Raw genomic sequence first — 19,164 nt, 5'->3', positions numbered from 1 at the left:
CAGAACCGTTTAGTTATGTTCTGGGTTGGGGCGGGTCTAGGTCTAAGCTAAAACGGGTTGGGGCGGGTCTTGGGTTTATATATTTTTCGTGGGTTGGGTCTTGAGTTTAGGCAAATCCGGCCCAACACCGACCCGTTGCCATCCCTATATTCGACCAAATTAAAGATTTTCATCTTCTCTTTCTCATTTTATTTATTTATTATTAATATTGAGATAAAATTGGAAGAAAATAATTAATTATACTTTGAAACTCTAAAGTGAAAATTAATATGAAAAAAATTTGAAGATTAAAGTGATGTTTAAAAAGAATACCTAAATTTATATTTTATTTCTATAACTTCCGTTGAGTAAGGGTATTCATTATGTAAAACTGTACGGAAATTACGGTACACCAAAATTTTACACCATTAACCAAATCGAAATATGAGGTTTGGTTCAGTAAATAACCGAATTACCAATATTTAAAATTTTGATTTTTTTTGAAAATAATTGTAGTGTGTGTGTGTATATATATATATATATATATATATATATATATATATATATATATATATATATATATATATATATATATATGGGGAAATATGCAATCCCCCCCTCAAATGGAAAATATTATGAGTAAAACCCAATTGACTTTTAAGACTTTTGCACAAACCCACATCCCAAACTTAATTAGTGAAACCCCCTCAATTAAACATAATAAGACATAAGTACCCTTATTAACAGTTTTTTATAATAAATCAAATATTTAATCACGATATCTTTCCATAACCGTTTCCCTTTATTATAGGCGGACGTGATTCTCCATTTCTCCTTGATATACAGACGTGAGTTCAGCCGAGATTAGGTGAGAATAGAGATTACGTCGCCGTTCAACCCTTTTGTGTTCGTTGCCGGAGTAAAAATGTGTTTGAAGGTCAGAGGTTTTGCTTTAATTTTGTTGGTTTCGTAAATGGGGCTGGGTTGTAGTGTGTGTATGTAGAACCGATTTTTTATTGTTTCTTTTTGGGTCATCTTAATTGGTGTAAAGGATCGTTAGTCATTGAAAAATTTATTACGTTTTACAAATAGTCGGAATTGTTTTTCATTGAAATATTTCCCCATATATGGGGTCTTTAGCAATAAACCCCTTGGATGAATAATAAATGGTGATATATCCAACCCTCAAATCTTTCTTTGTGATAACCCCCTATAAATATTAATTCCAATACTACCCTTCTAAAATTATACAATCGCCTACACAATAATTGCACGGTTCTTGTTTCCTTAAATAATGCCTAAATAATAGTGATTTTTTTCCAACACTTAATATTCGAATTCCTTAAATTCTGCCAATTAATTAAAGAAGAAAATAAAAAAAAAAATCAGCACAATATCACATCTCCTTAAAATCAGCCAACAAATTAAAAAGAATAAAAATATGCTTGATCACGTACAAATCAAAACCCACTAATTAAAAGCTTTGCAGAGTACAATTTTTATTTTTTATTTTTTATTTTTTATTTTTGTATTATTTTTTTTAATATTTTCTTACAAAAATGTTAAATAAAAAATTGAATTTTTCCCCAGACAAGTTTATTACGTTGAATATGACTATAGTTGAATATGACTATAATCTAATATGACTGTATGTGACTATATCAATTGTAGTCATATTCTTTCTTTATTTTGTCGGTTTTTTGCATTTTCAACTTTAAATACCTGATTATATAGTGTATTACAGTCATGTTTACCAAATTAAAAAAACTTTAGTCTGTTTTTCGACAATTAATTCGAGAAAAAAAATATGAATTAACCATGACTGTAGTCATATTAAGTATGTATGTATTTTATTTGCATCAATTTGGTATGGGTTAGTTGTAAGATGGCGGAGGCAAGAGTGTTTGGGGTATTTATGGGGTTGGGAGGAGGAAACGCGTAACCCTAAATGGCGGCTCTGGCCAGTGGCTTGCATCTAGAACAAATAAAATGCAATTAAGAAGAACAATGAATTACATTTGGCAATATTGTCGGGCTCTCTTGAGTACTTCACCTGAGAAACATAAACAAAGTATGAATCTTAAATCATGAGAATACATATTAAAACCAAAGGCATCAAACAAGAAATTAAAACGACGAACAACTTACAGTTAGCGCATTTGAAGAATTTTATCAAAGGTTCTCAAATTACATGCCGCTGTTGTAACTGAATCAAAGACTAACAATTCTTCCAACAATCTTCAAAGATTCAAGAGAACACATACAATTACAAAAGAATTTTAAATTACAGAGATGAATTGTGTTTATATATATATATATATATATATATATATATATATATATATATATATATATATATAGAGAGAGAGAGAGAGAGAGAGAGAGAGAGAGAGAGAGAGAGAGAGAGAGAGAGAGAGAGGAAGGAGCGTGAAAAAAAAATTGTGAGAGAATAAGATGAGAGAACGAAAATTTTGTGAGAGAACGAGAGGAGAGAGATAACGAAAGAGAGAAATATGGAGATTTAAAGAGAGAATTAATGTAATCCTATAATCACGTGAGAGGTTATGGAAAATAAATATTGCAATTATTTAAAAAAAAACCTACCTATAAGGGTAGTTTCGGCTTATCACATTTGTTGAGGGGGTTTCACTAATTAAGATTGGATTTTGGGTTTGTGCAAAAGTCTTAAAAGTCAAATGGGTTTTACTCATAATATTTTCCATTTGAGGGGGGTATTGCATATTTCCCCATATATATATATATATATATATATATATATATATATATATATATAAAATAATAATAATAATAATAATAATAATAATAATAATAATAATAATAATAATAATAAAAATAATAATAATAATAATAATAATAATAATAATAATAATAATAATAATAATAATAATAATAATAATAATAATAATAATAATAATAATAATAATAATAATAATAATAATAATAATAATAATAATAATAATAATAATAATAATAATAATAATAATAATAATAATAATAATAATAATAATAATAATAATAATAATAATAATAATAATAATAATAATAATAATAATAATAATAAATAATAAATAAAAATAAATTTTCGGTATTCGGTAAAACCAAATTAGTGGAATTTGGGAAAAAACCGAATGGACAAATGGCAAAAAGGGACATGATAGGGACTTAAATGCACATTGGTCCACAAACAAAAAAAAAAACAGTATTTCAAATAAATCCATCCCCATGTCTTTAGTCAAAAATACCCTCCATAATATATTTTTTGTCAATTCCATTCATTATGCTCTAACTTTCTTAATATAACACATTGACACCCGGACTTAAACAAATATATCACATTAACCCCCATTTTGATAATTTTTTGAAAAAATATTTTTTTTTCTAATTTTTTTTACGGCCAGATTCAGGCGTTGACCTTTTTTTTTTAAAACTTTTTTTTTCTGAAACTTTTTTTCCGGCCGGTCAACCGCCGGTCTCCGGCGTTGACTTTTTTTTTCTTAGAAAAAAATATTTTAATTAATATTACTGTCTTGGCTGCTAAATTACTGTCTCAGACAGTAATATTACTGTTTGAGACAGTAATATTATGAATATTATTTTTCCGAACAGTAATATTACTAATATTACTGTTTCAAACAGTAATATTACTAATATTACTGTCCCAAACAGTAATATTATTGCATAAGACAGTAATATTTACGGTCGGAGACAGTAATATTACAGTCGAAGACAGCAAAAATGCAAGTCAAGACGATAAAATTAATTAATAAGTAACATTATTGTCTCAGAAAGTTAAATTACTGTTGGAGACAGTAATTTAGCAGCCAAGATAGTAATATTAATTAAAATATTTTTTTTAAGAAAAAAAAATAAAAAAAAAAGTCTATTAACAATTAAATTACTGTCTCCGACAGTTAAATAACTGTTGGAGACAGTAATTAAGCAGCCAAGACAGCAATATTAATTAAAAAAATTAAGAAAAAAAAAAAGTCAACGCCGGCTGACCGGTGGTCTCCGATGGTGGCGGGTCAAAATTGAAATTATGGTCAAAATTGGTTAATTGGTGAAATTTGGCTAAATTAGGGTGTAAAACATGAAATTTGAGCTGAATTGGGTTTCAATAAATTAAGGGTAATTTTGGTATATATAAAAGAGTTTTCCTTATTTGCAAATAAGTTTGAATGAACTAGAAATATTTGCAAGACAAAAAAGTTGGATGTACGCCCAAACTGAATATCATTTTTGTTAAGGGTAATAATATACGCAGGCCAAATTAAACATTCAGACACTTTTTTACCATGATTTTTTACCTTTTTACCATAACTATTTACCTTTTGTACTATTCCTACACAATCCTATAAAATATAAAACTCAACATTCAAAGTGAAAAAATTCAGATATTCAACAATTTTTGCGATGGATCCAAACAACTTAGACCTGAATGTAAGTTTTTCGTTTTTTCCCACAACCTTATCTGCTCGTGTGAATTTACGCGAGCACTTGGCAAGTGCTCGTGTAAATTCACACGAGGAGATGAATTTTTTTTTTATTCATGTGCTCGTGTGAATTTACGCGAGCACTTGCCAAGTGCTCGCGTAAATTCACACGAGCACATTAACAATTTTTTTTTTTTTTTTTAATATTCTCTCGTGCGATTTTACACGAACAGGTGGCACCTGCTCGTTTAAAATCACACGAGCTATTTAATTTTTTTTTTAAAAATCTAAAAAATTTGTTTTTTTTAACCCACTCGTGTGATTTCACACGAACAGAGAAGGTATGCTCGTGTGAAATCACACGAGCAGAACGTCTCTGTTCGTGTGAAATCACACGAGCAACACAATTTTTTTTTTATTTTTTTTTTTAGTTTTATTCTTTAGTTTTATAATTTGCTAACTACATTAATATAAAAACATGAAGTATACATAGATGTGGATGAAGATATTGAAACATTCGAGCTACATGATTACAGTGAATTTTTCATAATTTCGACTGCATTTGATAGTAAAGATGCACTAGTCGAGTGGGCGATGAATATGGCCATCAGTCAAGGACATGAGATTAGGCGACAGTCTTACCACGAGGGCCGACAATATTTGACTTGTAAAAGAGCCTATAAGAGACGAGGAAAAAATGCAGAGGTCAAAACAAGCCGGAAGTCCGGTTCAATAAAGTGTAAATGCCCTTTTGCGCTATGGGGTAAAGAGGGTCGTGATGGATTATGGCGCCTTACCATCAAAGATGGCAATCACAATCATTTTCCTCATAAATATCCACAAGGACTACGTTCGCTAAGTCGCCTGAGTGAAGAGCAACGAGAAGTGACAAAGATACTGAAAAAGAGCCATGTGAAGCCGAAGGAAATTTTGCATCATCTGAGAGAGATGAATCCGGATACGGCTGCGGCCTTGAGAGATGTGTACAATGAATCACAGAGAATTAGACGAGAGGAAATGAAAGGAAAAACAGTTATACAACATCTGTGGCACGAACTAAGTGAGAGTGGATACAGCAAATGGCATCGAACAAATCCAGCTGGTGATGCAGTGCAAGACGTTATGTTTGCGCACCCTGATTCAATAAAGCTTTTGCAGTTATTTCCATACGTCATCCTGATGGATTGCACGTACAAGACTAACAGGTAATAATTATTTAAATGTGAATTACATTTATTATATTATATATATATATATATATATATATATATATATATATATATATATATATATATATATATATATATATATATATATAAGAGTTGACTAAATTATAATTACCTTCATGTAGATATGAAATGCCTCTTTTGGAGATCATTGGGGTTACTCCCGTGGGAAGGAACTTCACTATTGCCGTTGCTTTTATGTCACGTGAAGATGAGGACACTTATGCATGGACATTGCGATGTTTGCGAGACATATTACCAATCGGGATAGAACCAGAAGTGATACTGACAGATCGTGAGTTGGGCCTACTGAAAGCATTGCCAAACGTGTTTCCACATTCGCATCACATGTTATGTTTATATCACATAAACAGAAACGTTGAGGCAAACGCGTCAAAATTCTTGGGTAACACCAAGTTGGGTGTACTGTTCCGGAGGACGGTGTGGGCAAAGTTAGTCGAATCTGAGACTGAGGAAGAATACGAATGCAACTATAGAGAGATAGTTAGTTTGTACGGGCAATATCCGAAGTTGATAACTTACATCAATGAAACGTGGTTGATTTATAAGGAGAGGTTTGTTAAGTGTTGGACCAACAACATCGTTCATTTCGGTAACACGACGACTAACAGGTATATAAATTGATTTTACTATAAACTCGTTACGTACAATCTTTTATACACATGTTACATTTATTCATTATTTGAGTGTTTTCTCGAAACAGGGTAGAGAGTGCACATCGTGCATCGAAGCGTTGGATCCAAACATCGACTGGAGCTATGGATACAGTTCAAAATGCACTAGATGCGCAAGTTGACCTTCAAATTAATGAATTGAAGGTGAAAAACGAGAGCAGTAGAACAGTCAGGATGAACAGTACTTCACTGCCGTGCTTCGGTGCTTTGGTATGTAACGTATCACACAAAGCACTGGACCTGTTGGATAAAGAGTACGAAAAGTTGGAAGAGAATCCGGATAGTTGCAACTGTTACCTAAGCCGAACCCACGGACTCCCGTGTGTGTGTATGATTGCAGTTAAAATTGCTGAGGGAGATACTTTTTATCCGCAACAGTTACATCCATTCTGGAGAACGTTGGTTGTCGAGCCGAAGTCGGATCGATGGGAGGACGAGGAGGAACCGTTTGATCGTACAGTTGCAATTAAGAAAGTTCTTCTCGATGAGTTCGAGAAGTTATCAAACAAAGATTACATGTCCCTAAAAAATGCGGCCGACTATTTACGGGACCTAAATATTCACTGAACAGGGTAGCATCACTTATCTACCACTAGTTGGGAACCCCGCGTTATCACGTATTATTCCTATGTCGCTACATAACGATCATTTTATGATCATGCGAGTACCGGTTTCATGCCCTCTTCCTCGTCTCCATCCTCAGTGGAGGTATTTTGCAGCTCCCAATTTACTACCTCTACGAGATTTTTACGCGGATCGACTTGCTTTTTGGACGACGCTGACTTCTAGGCATAGATAGTACTGTATTATTGTAATTTTGTTGAACAATTACTTGATTTTGTAAATTAATAATTGTTGAACTATTAGTTGAGTTTGTAAAACTAATTATTATTAGTCAAATTTTATTATTAGTTGAGTTTGTAAAACTAATTATAATTAGTTTGTAAAACTAATTATTATTGTTGAACTATTAGTTGAGTTTGTAAAACTAATTATTATTAGTCAAATTTCACATGGGAAAATCGAAAAAAAAAAACGCCTCTGTTCGTGTGAAATCACATGTCCTACTGTCTACTCCTCGACCCCCGACCCCCGACCCCGAGTCCTCGGACCTCCCCCGCGACCCCTCCTAGGTAAGAGACGCAAATAATGGGCATGTGGCGTCAACAAGTCCCTCAACTGCGGCTGAATTCTCAGGAATGCCTCTGCTGCGTCGTCACCAGTCAAACCGAACACGATCGGAACTAGAAGCCGAGCTATGTCATTGGCGAACGGCTGGTCTGGTGGGGCGGCAGCAACAACCCGTTCTGCAGGCGGAACTCTATCAGGGTTGCTAATGAACCGGTGCGTCCGCTCGATGTACCACTTTATGTACTCCTCGGCAACTGTTTCCGGCGGCCAGGCTTCACGGTATTGCGACAGGTCAATGAAGTTGGCGTACTCGTTCTGCCACAAGCCGCCAGGAGCGTGGAAAGTGACTTTGTATCCCGCGCCAAACAAACCGCGGTTATGTGGCAAGTTCGATTCAATTATCGGGAAAGGGATAGTCTGGACTCTTCCAAACTGCCGCAACGCTCGGTCGTAGGGGTGGGCATTCGGGTCGGGTCGGGTTATTCGGGTTATTCGGGTCGGGTTATTCGGGTTTTTTTAAAAAAAAAAATTACCCGAACCCGACCCGAAATAACCGGGTACCCGGTTGCCGGGTACCCGGTTATCTCGGGTCGGGTTCGGGTCGGGTTCGGGTTTTGCTATTTTCCTCTTTTTTTTTTTTTTTTTTTTTTTTTTTAGAAAAATAAAAGTAACTAATTTTATTTAAGATATATATATATATATATATATATATATATATATATATATATATATATATATATATATATATATATATATATATATATATATATATATAATTACATATCATACTGATATACATATACACTGATATACATATATAATAGACATATATATATATATATATATATATATATATATATATATATATATATATATATATATATATATATATATATATATATGTATATATATGTATATAAAAAAAAAAAAAAAAAAAAAAAAAAAAAAAAAAAATTCAACCGGGTACCCGGTCGGGTACCCGGGTAGGATTTCTAATACCCGGACCCGACCCGGTTTGGGAGCACCGGGTACCCGAACCCGGGAAAAACCCGGTTACGTAAAAAATTACCCGATCCGGTCGGGTAATACCCGACCGGGTCGGGTTATACCCGAATAACCCGACCCGAATGCCCACCCCTACTCGGTCGGGCATGTACGGCTCCACTATATCCATGAACTGTATCGTGCCGTAATACATGCTCCGAGGATGCAAGTAATGTGCACCGGTACCATACAGGGTCCAACAAACCTAAGCATATTTTAAACTAATTAGAAAAATCCGTAACTCTACTATAGACATAATTAGAAAAATTATTACTCACATCTCTTTCGGTCATGGCGTCGAGTTTTTTCCGGTATTCCTGCAGCGTGGTTTTATTGCCTCCACCATGGGCCCACCTTCTGCATCGAGGCTCAAACTCGGCATATGAACGGGAAAGAGGTGGTCGAAAGCAGGGGAAATACTCAAAGATCCAGCACTGCAAACAAAAACCAATGAAACGTTGTTGATATTACCTACATAGAAGTTTAAATAAATAAATAATTACTAATAAAGGTACACGTACCAGAAGGAGAATAACACATCCACAGAGACTGTTCATCCCAGCGCGGGTGGCAATACCCAATTGGCGGTACATGTTTGCTAAGCATGCCGAAGCCCACGAATACTTGCCGACATTATCGAGATCGTTGGTAAAATGGATCCACCACGGCTTCATGTTACACGCTGTTTTGTCTACAAACAAAACAGACCCAAGCTGAAACATCAAGTAGCCCTTCATCTTCTTCTCGTCTGTGGTGGAGGGAAGGGTCAACTGATCTCTCACCTGAACCCAACCAACTCCCTTGTTTCGAAACATCTCATTGGTGTCCATCAGACCGACACCCAATAGAGATGCAAGACTCTGTGAGCACTCTTCTACCGGGCGAATTTCAGACACTGGCGGTCCGTCCAGCCGCAATGCCAGGATGAAAGCGACATCGTGGAGCGTGATCGTCATCTCGCCCCATGGCATGTGGAAACTGTTCGTCTCCGGCTGCCACCTCTCCACGAAAGCTAGCATGAGGTTCTTGTTCATCCTCTTCAGAAAACAGTCTCGTAAGTGGTAAAGACCTGTTGCCTCCAGCCTCGCAATCATCGTGTTATCCTGCGGGCCGCGGTAGTCCTCGAGTGCTTTGCTCCTCGACTCGCACTGTGTAGTTTCACGGCGCTCCTGAAAAATATTGCATGTATTGTTAGCTAAAAAAATGAATAATATAAGAATTATGTAAAGCACGTGTTGACAGAAAACTTACATATCCTTCCCAAATGTACATCGCTATATGCGACTTGAACCATCGCATAAACTCGTAATTTTGTGGCCCTCCCTCGCACGGACCCTCCAAGTACGCCGGACCAGGCAGCTGCGGAAAGGGTAAGCCACGACCACCTCTACGACCCTGATATACATCTGGCTCATCATCTTCATCCGCCTCCTCGTCAGTATCCACATTATCGGGATTGTTGTTGTGGTCATCATCGTCGTTGGCATGTGGCAATGTACTACGAGCTAGCTGGAGGTCGCATGTAGGTCCAGAGGGTCCGGCTCCAGCTGCAACAGCTTCTCGTCTCAGTCTCTCTTCTTCCCGCTGTAACGCTGCTTCTCGAGCTAACTGTTTTCTTCTACGGGCGGAAGCAAGGACATCTCGGTCTCCAATGCGATCCGGATCTTCCGGATTGTTCCCCTTCCCGCTCAAGGCTTTCATTAAGCTCTTGCCTTTACCGGCAACTTGACTCATAAGACTTTTCCCCCGCCTCCTGCCATCTACAATTGAAAATAAGCACTTTATTAATATTTCATATAATAAAAAAAAAGCATTTAAATAATGAAATGAAAAAAAAAAAAATTAAATTGTTGTGCTCGTGCAAAAACATGCGAGCATTTCAACAGTGCTCGTGTGAAATCAGACGAGCACTGTTGAAATGCTCGCATGTTTTTGCACGAGCATCTTATAATTCAAAAAAAAAATTTATAAAAAAAAATAAAAATAAAAAAATAAATAAAAAATGCTCGTGTAAACACACGCGAGCGGTTGAAAAGCGTTCGTATGAAATCACACGAGCCCTTTTCAACCGCTCGTGTGTTTTTACACGAGCACTTGATTTCGAAAAAATTAAAAAAAAAAGTTTTTTTGCTCACCGGTTTTCACACGAGCTCGGTGGCCGAACTCGTGTAAAATTACACGAGTTCGGCCACCGAGCTCGTGTGAAAACAGGTGAGCAATTAAAAAAAAAAAAAAAAAAATTAACAAGGCCTGCTCGTGTAAATTCACACGACCAGGCCAAAGTCCGATTTTTTTCGTTTTTTTTTTCGGATTCGTAATCTACATAACAAGAGGATCGTAAAAACGTAAAAATTACCTCTGATCTGTTGACGATTTGCACGGGCTTTACGAAAGAAAATCGAAAGGTTGAGAGAGTTTTTGAGTTTTTTCACTTTTTGTTTTTTGAAGAATGGTAAAAAATGTGCCTGACTGTTTAATATATGCCTGCACAAATCATTTCAGTTTTGTTAATTAAATGCTCTTGTCATGTGCGGATTTGCCATTTGCCCAAACTGAATTCCGAGTTGAATCACATTTGGGTCGGATAAATTTACGGACTGGATGAACGCCCCGCCACGACTCTTTTAATGGCTTTTATCGTTCCTCTCTTTCTAAACTTTATCTTCCACGCTTCTTTCACCAAGCCATTACACACAGTCACACACACACGCACACTCTGAAACACACACAGTCACACACACTCTGAAACACACACACATTACATACAACTGAAGCACTGTTGGCTTTTTTCCCTCTGAAAAATGAAATGCACTTTTCCTTTCCACTTTAATCTCTGGTCCCATCGTTTTTTTCTTTTTTAACAATAATCATTACCATCACACCCTCACACATTTTCATCACCCAATCAAGGATTCTAAACCCCATATAAGCTAAGCTTCTGTATAAATTACCAACATTCTAATTTAATTTCTGAAATTCAGAGCTTCTTCTTCATTTACTTTTTTTTGCTGATCAAAAATTTATGGGGGACTCAACGGAATCATCTTCCGCCGTCACCGAAACGAAGAAGGTTGTTGTAAACCCTAGAGCCGAAATCGACACCTCGCCGCCGTTCGAGTCTGTCAAGGAGGCGGTGGACCGCTTCGGCGGCAGTGGCCCTTGGATACCCCATCACTTGCTTCGTTTAGCTGCTGCTCAACATGTCAGTTTTTTTTTTTTTTTTTTGTTCAAATGATCTATACGAACTCCGGGCTAACTGTAGAACCTCGATAAATTAATATTCATAACCTCGCCTAAATAATACTTCCTTTTAGTCATAACTCGGTAAAAATGTATTAAATTATTAGTTCGATAATTTAATATTTCGCTAAATTAATAGAATTCGGTTAGTCCCGACTGTATTATTTTAATTTAAAGAGGTTTTAACTATTTATGCTTTTACCTAATCAAGAAACTAAACATGTCAAAATTAGGGATTTGTATTGTTTGTAACTTTCAAAATGAAATGAAATGTGAATTTGCATTGTTACTTGAAAGATATGAGCAATGTTACTTAATCACGTGCCTAGTAATTTTCGAAATGAATGAAATGCGAGTTTTCATCTTAAGGCAAGTTTCATTTTTCGTTTTTCGTTTTTCGTTTTTCGTTTTCCAAAGTCGGTTAACTCAGAAATATGATCATGGATTGCAGGAGGATTTTGATCTGGATAAAATAGAGGAGCATGCAGTGAAATTGGAGAGGGATCTGATTCTGAAAGAGCAACAAACACTCGATGTCTTAAAAGAACTCGAGTCAGCAAAAAGATTCGTCCAAGGCCTAAAAGTCAACTTCAACATTCCGGATTCATCGCCTTCTTTCACACCCAGTCCCGACATAAAATTCGATGCCGGGACTTTCTGCCCTTCAATGTCGCCCAATTTGATGTTTATGGAATTAAATCAGGCGAAATTAAACCTCAATAAAACATCCGGAGATCTCGCGGTGATCCAAGCCTCGGTCGAGTCCTTAAACAAGAAAATGAGAAGAGATAAGCTCTTGCTCGAAAAGAGCACTAATAATTCCGAAGAGATTTTCTCTTTCGAGCCAAAATCTCCGAAAGTCGAAACCGATTTTTCGATGACTACTATTTGCAACTTTGAGGAAGAGCAGTTCAAGAAGATGACTGAAGCTTCTAGATACGAGGTGGTCAAGGCCATGACCGAGATAGAACGGACCAAGAATAGTATAAGAATGGCGGAAATGAGATTGAACGCAGCCAAGAAAATGGAGGAAGCTGCTAAAGCAGTCGAAGCTATTTCACTTGCCGAGAGAAATTCTCGTTTGAATAACGATGAGAATTCATCGAATAATAATGGAATAACTCTTTCGTTCGAGGAGTACAGAGTTCTTACAAGAAAAGCACAGCACGCCGAAGACCTATGCAAGACCAAGTTCGTAGATACCGAAGAAAGCTATTCAAGAACACAAGTGGAACGGTTGTCTGAAAATAATTTGAATAAATTTAAGTTTAGGAATTCGAATTCCGGTCATAGAAGTCCGCCTGTACTGGCCAATGAAAAGTCAACGCCCGGTTTCCGGACGACTTCGATTGGAGACATATTGGGTAAGAAGTTGGTAGTACCACCACAAGATGATGGTGCGGTGGGGCGGCGTGCGGAGGATCGTTCTGAAAGGGAACGTGTTTCTTTGAGTGAAATGCTGAGGGAACGGAGTAGGGTTATTATGCACCCTCCTACTAAAGGGTCGGAGAATGGGAAAATCGAAAAGCAATACTTTTTGCAGCAGAAGAAGAAGTTTGGATTCATGCAGAGCAAGAAAAAGACTCAGACTTTGAATCTCAGGTGATTTGATTAGGCTCTTAATTTAAAAGTGTGATTTTTATAGTGTATTTTTAAATTGTGTTGTTTAGTATTGATGTTTGGGATTTGGGTTTTGTTGATGTTTGGATTTTGTTACATGATTCTTGTGATTTTTATTTAAGTGTTGGATGATGATTGTTTGTATGATTTGGGAATAAAATTCATTTGCATTTGTTTGTTATTTGAAATTTAACTAGGTTGATGAATAGAGTTAAAAAATAATTGGCTTAATACCACTTTGCACAGTTGAAATATAATTTTTTGGCACTTTGCACCTTTGAATTTTTTTTATAACATTTTGAAATCTCGAAACACAATGAATCGTGTATAATGCACCCTGAATGAATTTTTAAAGCTAATGAAGACAATTTAATATATTGTGGTATTTTTTAGAATGTTAAATGCCAAATCAATTTTTTTATTAGTCAATCCTTTTGATAAAAAGTAAAATAAAAAATAAATAAATTAAACCAACCAACCAATCAAAGCTTGTTATATTTTTTGTATTAGTCAATCCTTTTGATAAAAAATAAATAAAAAATTAATAAATTAAACCAACCAACCAACCAAACATCGTTAAGAGAATAAGTACATACCATTGCCAATAGGATAACTCTTATTAGAAGAATTGATACCTAGTCTTACCTAAGTTCCACGCTCCCCCTCCTCCTCCCTCCATTTTTTCCTATAAAATTAACTTCAAGTCCTTCCATTTATTTCCTTTTGTTTTTTTTTTTTATTTTAAAAATATTAATTTATTTATCCATCAAGTATATATATATATATATATATATATATATATATATATATATATATATATATATATATATATATATATATTTCCGGGCTGGGCCGGCCCGGCGAACCATATGTTGTACAGGTCGGTTCTGGTTCCTAAAAAAGTGAATCGTGAACTGGCCCGAACTGGCCCATGGCCATGTCTAGTTCAAGTTCCCCTCCCCTACTTCCCCTTTTAAATAATTTGCTTAAAAATAAGTTTCTTTTGAAACTACAAAATACAAAATTAAAAATACATTTCATCTAAGCGTCAAATTTTGGGGGGAAAATTCGACATCTGAATGTCGAGTTTTGGGGAACAGGCCTATTTCGACATCTAGGCGTCGAATTTAGGAGGCAAAATTCGACATGTAAATGTCAAAGCGTGTTTGTGCAGAATTTTTTTTTCAAAAATAGTAACCTGGCTATTGAAACACATAAATGCCTACCTTTGTAGGTTCTTCCACCTTAGAATTTTGCATTTAAAACAGTGGAAAGTTGAGGTTTGTTAGGGTTTGTTGAGTTTTGAGGGTTTTGAAAGTTTGAAAGTTTAAGTTTTGTAGGTTTATGAAAGAGGGAATAAGAAAGATTTTTTGTAAGTTTTGGAAGATGGATGAAAACTTGGTCTTGTGGTTTTGTGCTATATTTTATGTATTTTTTAGGTTATGGTATTGCGTTATTTTGATTTTTTATTTTATTTTTAACAAGTAGGGTATTATAGTACTTGTACATTGATTTTTTGTTTAATCTTGCATTTAATGGAACTAGTACTGTCAGTAGCCACGGACTATTTGTTAAACTTTGTGAGAATTACTTTTTCTTCAAGTATATTACAATTGCAATTTATTTAGGTTCATCTCATTTTATTTCTTTTATTATTTGTATAAGTATGTATCGTTAGAGATTGTATCGAAAGTTTGTCAATTAAATAATACATAAAATATTGGCATGATAGTTAAAAACAGTGTTTTTAAATATCGGTCACGACAGCTGCCTATGCGTGGTTGACGTAAATCTTTACGATTTTGGTGTGGCAGTTTGACAATTCGGTTTTTCCATGGTGATGCGATTTGTGGCGGATTGGTCAAACTTTGAGAATAAATTGAAAAAAATAACCAGTTTTTTTTTTTTTTAAATTTAAAACAAACTTATGATTTTTTCCAAATAAATTTCTTTTGTCCGCCGCAAACTCTCCAATTAGAAGCGAACCAAATGTTTCCGATTCTTTAGGTTCTTTACGATTCCCGGTTAGAACCAGTAGAACCGGGCGAGTTTTAATAATAATTTTTTTTAATATATTTAACTTAAAAAATACTTAAAGAAAAACTTATAAAAATAGTTAATTTTGTTAAAAGTGGAAATAATAATTAAAAAAACTTATTTTTTTAAAACATAATGTTTTTCTAAAAATACTTAAAAAAAATTGTTTATTTTAATTTGACCATTGGAAAATACTTAAATACTTAAATTAATATTTTCTGTTTTTCTTTGTTTTAAAAAAAAAAAAAAACGTTCGAACGGTTCTAACCGTCGATTCACGGTTCCGAAAATGGGGAATCGGAACCAAACCGAATTTCTTGGTTCCGGCTCTGATGCGGTTCAAAAATCGTTGACCCCAGTTCGGTTCTGGTTCCGATTATAACAGAACAGATGGTCATGTCTAGGAGAGATGTATAAAATCACATTATTAAAAATAAATAAATAAAGTAGAAAATGTCATGGAAAAAGATGGGTCCCACAACACGTCAACTGGAATCAGATTAGATTTCCAGATTTCAATTTCATCATCCCCTTATCTTCTTCTTCTTCTTCTTCTTCATCATGTCTTTCTGCAGCAGACCTTCTTAATTCTTGAGGCTGAATTTCCATTTTAATCTTCGAGAGGAAATATGGCTTGCATTTACAGCAGCTCAGTTTCATCAATCTCTGCTAAATTGAATTTGACTTCTCCCCCCAATTACAAGCCCAAATTCGTTTGCTCTGTTGGAGGTACACTACTCTATTCCTTTTTGGATGGATTTGATGTCAAATATTGCTACCTTTTCTTCATTTTATGATGACGCAATTCGTGTTTGTGCGTGCGAAATGATATTTTGATGAAGCCCCCACCCCCCAAATTGGTTCTGTTTCTGATTAGGTTTTTCACTTTTGTTCGCTGTAGAACAAATTTCATGACCCAGTGATAATTGTTCGTTTCGTTTTTTTATTTTATTTTTCTTCAGTTGAAAATCTGAATTCGAATGGAAATGATTTGATTACTGATAATCAGTAGTTTTATATTGTTTGTTTATTGGAAACAACTGTGTGGAACCCTAATTAGCAGGAATGCATTATAATATGTTCACGATTTTCGTTCCTTCACCGTTTAAATTTAAATCTTACGAAAAATCGTTGTTTAATTATATAAAATAGCTTCCGTTAACGATCAAGCTTACGTTTTAATAACATGTGTGCATAATTGTGTAGGAGCTGTTGCGGAGCCAAAAGCTGTAAATGCAACAGAGCCGTTGCTGCTAAATGCAGTACGAGGGAAAGAAGTAGACAGACCCCCGGTTTGGCTTATGAGGCAAGCTGGGAGGTACATGAAGGCAGGTTTACACCACAACATAATCAAACTCCTTATTCTTTCAAAACTACATTTCTTGATCGGAAAAAAAAAAATAAGTATCCGTTTTTTTATTTATTTTTTAATTGTCTAATGTTCCTTCGTTTTAGTAGCATTGTCAATTCAACTCAACAAGGGGTTTTATCCCCATTGTAAAAGATTTATACTACTTGTTTTCGTAAGTAAATGCCGCTTAGGATAATCTGACGTGGCATTTGTCTATCACGGTGACTGTAGAAAAAGTTACCTTGTCCACGAAAAAAATGGAAAAATACTAAAAGGTCGCACGTGGTAGAAAATATGTCGATGTTAGTATGTATGCCCCTTCTGTATATTAATGATTTTCGTATATTTCCAAGTTCAAGTTTTATTGCTCGAGCTGCTTTAAAAAACTGGGCCGCAGTATCCATTTATAAATAATTTAGTTAATGAAAAATCTTATTAATTGCATTTACACATTACTATTATTTGACCTACAAAATCAGCGGATGTGGCAACTGTTAATGGAATCACTTTAGTTAGTCTTGCACAATGCAATTTTTACGGTTCCAGTTGTTTTTTTCGCCGTTAGCCAGAAACTTAGTTGTTCATCTATTTACGTTCTTGTTTGATTATTCCTTCCATGTTATACTAAACCTGGATCTGTTTAACAGACTTACCAAACACTCTGCGAAAAGCATCCATCCTTTCGTGAAAGATCAGAAAATGTCGACCTTGTGGTGGAAATCTCTCTTCAGCCCTGGAAAGTGTTCAAACCTGATGGGGTAAAATGGGAAATCTCTCTTTTTAGCCCTCTTCACCCCCATTGTTTCATAAGCTGAAAAAACTTCATTCCAACAATTAATTGATCTGAATATATTTACCGTTGCAACTTTTGCAGGTCATCTTATTCTCTGATATTCTTACACCTTTGACTGGAATGAACATACCTTTTGACATTGTCAAAGGTCAGGGTCCTATAATATTCGATCCGATACGCACGGATGCTGATGTGGCGAAAGTGATAGAATTCAATCCCGACGAGTTTGTTCCGTACGTTGGGGAAGCTTTAACAATCTTGCGCAAGGAGGTATGTTCTTAGTACATTTCTTGTCCTCAACTTTAGTTTACACTATGCAATAATTCAGACAAATCAGCACAAATACTTTAGAAGAAGTGTTTTTTGATCCTGTGAGGATTTTAATAGATCTTGAGATGCGAAAACAAAAGAGCGAATTATGTATTTTACTTATTATTCTGTCATGACAGCTTCATTCCTTTTGTTATATTAACACCTTTTTGTTTTTAATTAATCCTCGTCAGGTAAACAATGAAGCAGCAGTACTGGGTTTTGTTGGGGCACCTTTCACCCTAGCATCTTATGTGGTTGAAGGAGGTTCCTCCAAGAACTTCACGAAAATAAAGAAACTCGCTTTCTCAGAGCCTAAGGTAACTTTTACTGCTACCTTACAAAGCTCGGCATTTATTTTGAACAGTGGACTTTCTTAAGTAAACACCAAGATTGGATTTTGATTGGAGGATTTGGATCTGATGAGAGAATTTAGGGGAAAGGATTTCAAATGACTCCGTATAAAGTGGATTTCAAAATTCAAATTCACTGTGACAACTCAAAAAACTATTTTAAATTGAGAGCTAATGATCTGAAATTCGTTATAGAATGATTTCTTTAAAAAACTTTCTGAATAAATCTTTCAATGCTTAAAAAATATCATTTTGTTACACTGCTCCTTCAGATCCTTCACGCGCTACTTCAAAAATTCGCAACATCAATGGCGAAATATATACAATACCAAGCAGACAAAGGAGCTCAAGCGGTCCAGATATTCGACTCGTGGGCAACGGAACTCAGCCCCGTCGATTTTGAAGAGTTCAGTCTTCCTTACTTGAAACAAATAGTGGACACAGTGAAAAAGACGCATCCAAATCTACCATTAATTCTTTACGCAAGTGGGTCCGGTGGGTTAATCGAGAGGCTACCGTTGACTGGGGTTGATGTGGTGAGCTTGGATTGGACGGTGGATATGGCTGAAGGGAGAAAGCGTTTGGGCGCTGACGTGGCAGTGCAGGGGAATGTGGACCCCGGTGTTCTTTTCGGTTCGAAAGAGTTTATTACTGCAAGGATTAAGGATACTGTTAGAAAAGCTGGGAGAGGGAAGCACATTTTGAATCTTGGACATGGGATTAAGGTCGGTACGCCCGAAGAAAATGTTGCTCATTTCTTTGAGGTTGCTAAAGGGCTTAGATATTAGAATGTGAATTTCCGAGGGGTTTTTTTTTTTGTAATAAGGATGATAGATATTTGACCAGATTTTCTGTAGTATTAATTTATCGATTCTTCAGCCTGCTGTTTTATTGTACTAGATGTGAGCTTGAAGATAACATTTTTACTTTAT

The 19,164-nt window shown here is 35.4% G+C and overlaps 3 protein-coding genes and 1 long non-coding RNA gene across 4 annotated transcripts; 3 read left to right on the top strand and 1 right to left on the bottom strand.

The window, feature by feature from the left end:
- Positions 1-1,385: 1,385 nt before the first annotated feature.
- Positions 1,386-2,277, bottom strand: LOC148770027 (uncharacterized). The gene is made up of 2 exons (XR_016031535.1): positions 2,128-2,277; positions 1,386-2,032 (listed from the first exon to the last, which is right to left on the bottom strand). It is a non-coding gene; the product is annotated as an uncharacterized LOC148770027 (long non-coding RNA).
- A 2,750-nt stretch (positions 2,278-5,027) lies between these two features.
- On the top strand, positions 5,028-6,757 carry LOC105952500 (protein FAR1-RELATED SEQUENCE 5-like). The gene is made up of 2 exons (XM_088819767.1): positions 5,028-5,638; positions 5,785-6,757. Exons 1-2 carry the CDS (start codon positions 5,028-5,030, stop codon positions 6,302-6,304), a joined length of 1,131 nt encoding a protein of 376 aa, XP_088675893.1. The 3' UTR covers positions 6,305-6,757.
- Positions 6,758-11,189: 4,432 nt separating this feature from the next.
- On the top strand, positions 11,190-13,570 carry LOC105960396 (WEB family protein (DUF827)). Its single transcript, XM_012984560.2, has 2 exons — positions 11,190-11,731; positions 12,221-13,570. The coding sequence occupies exons 1-2, from the start codon at positions 11,552-11,554 to the stop codon at positions 13,373-13,375; spliced, it is 1,335 nt and encodes a 444-aa protein (XP_012840014.2). The 5' UTR covers positions 11,190-11,551; the 3' UTR covers positions 13,376-13,570.
- A 2,293-nt stretch (positions 13,571-15,863) lies between these two features.
- On the top strand, positions 15,864-19,163 carry HEME2 (Uroporphyrinogen decarboxylase). The gene is made up of 6 exons (XM_012984559.2): positions 15,864-16,155; positions 16,633-16,754; positions 17,425-17,535; positions 17,652-17,840; positions 18,074-18,199; positions 18,505-19,163. Exons 1-6 carry the CDS (start codon positions 16,056-16,058, stop codon positions 19,018-19,020), a joined length of 1,164 nt encoding a protein of 387 aa, XP_012840013.2. The 5' UTR covers positions 15,864-16,055; the 3' UTR covers positions 19,021-19,163.
- Position 19,164: the final 1 nt, after the last annotated feature.

Source organism: Erythranthe guttata, chromosome 6 (assembly GCF_056151865.1).
Source record: "Erythranthe guttata isolate IM_541 chromosome 6, IM_541, whole genome shotgun sequence".
Taxonomy (NCBI): domain Eukaryota; kingdom Viridiplantae; phylum Streptophyta; class Magnoliopsida; order Lamiales; family Phrymaceae; genus Erythranthe; species Erythranthe guttata.
Note: the sequence above shows the minus strand (reverse complement) of the source record. Positions and strands in the feature narration are given on the sequence as shown.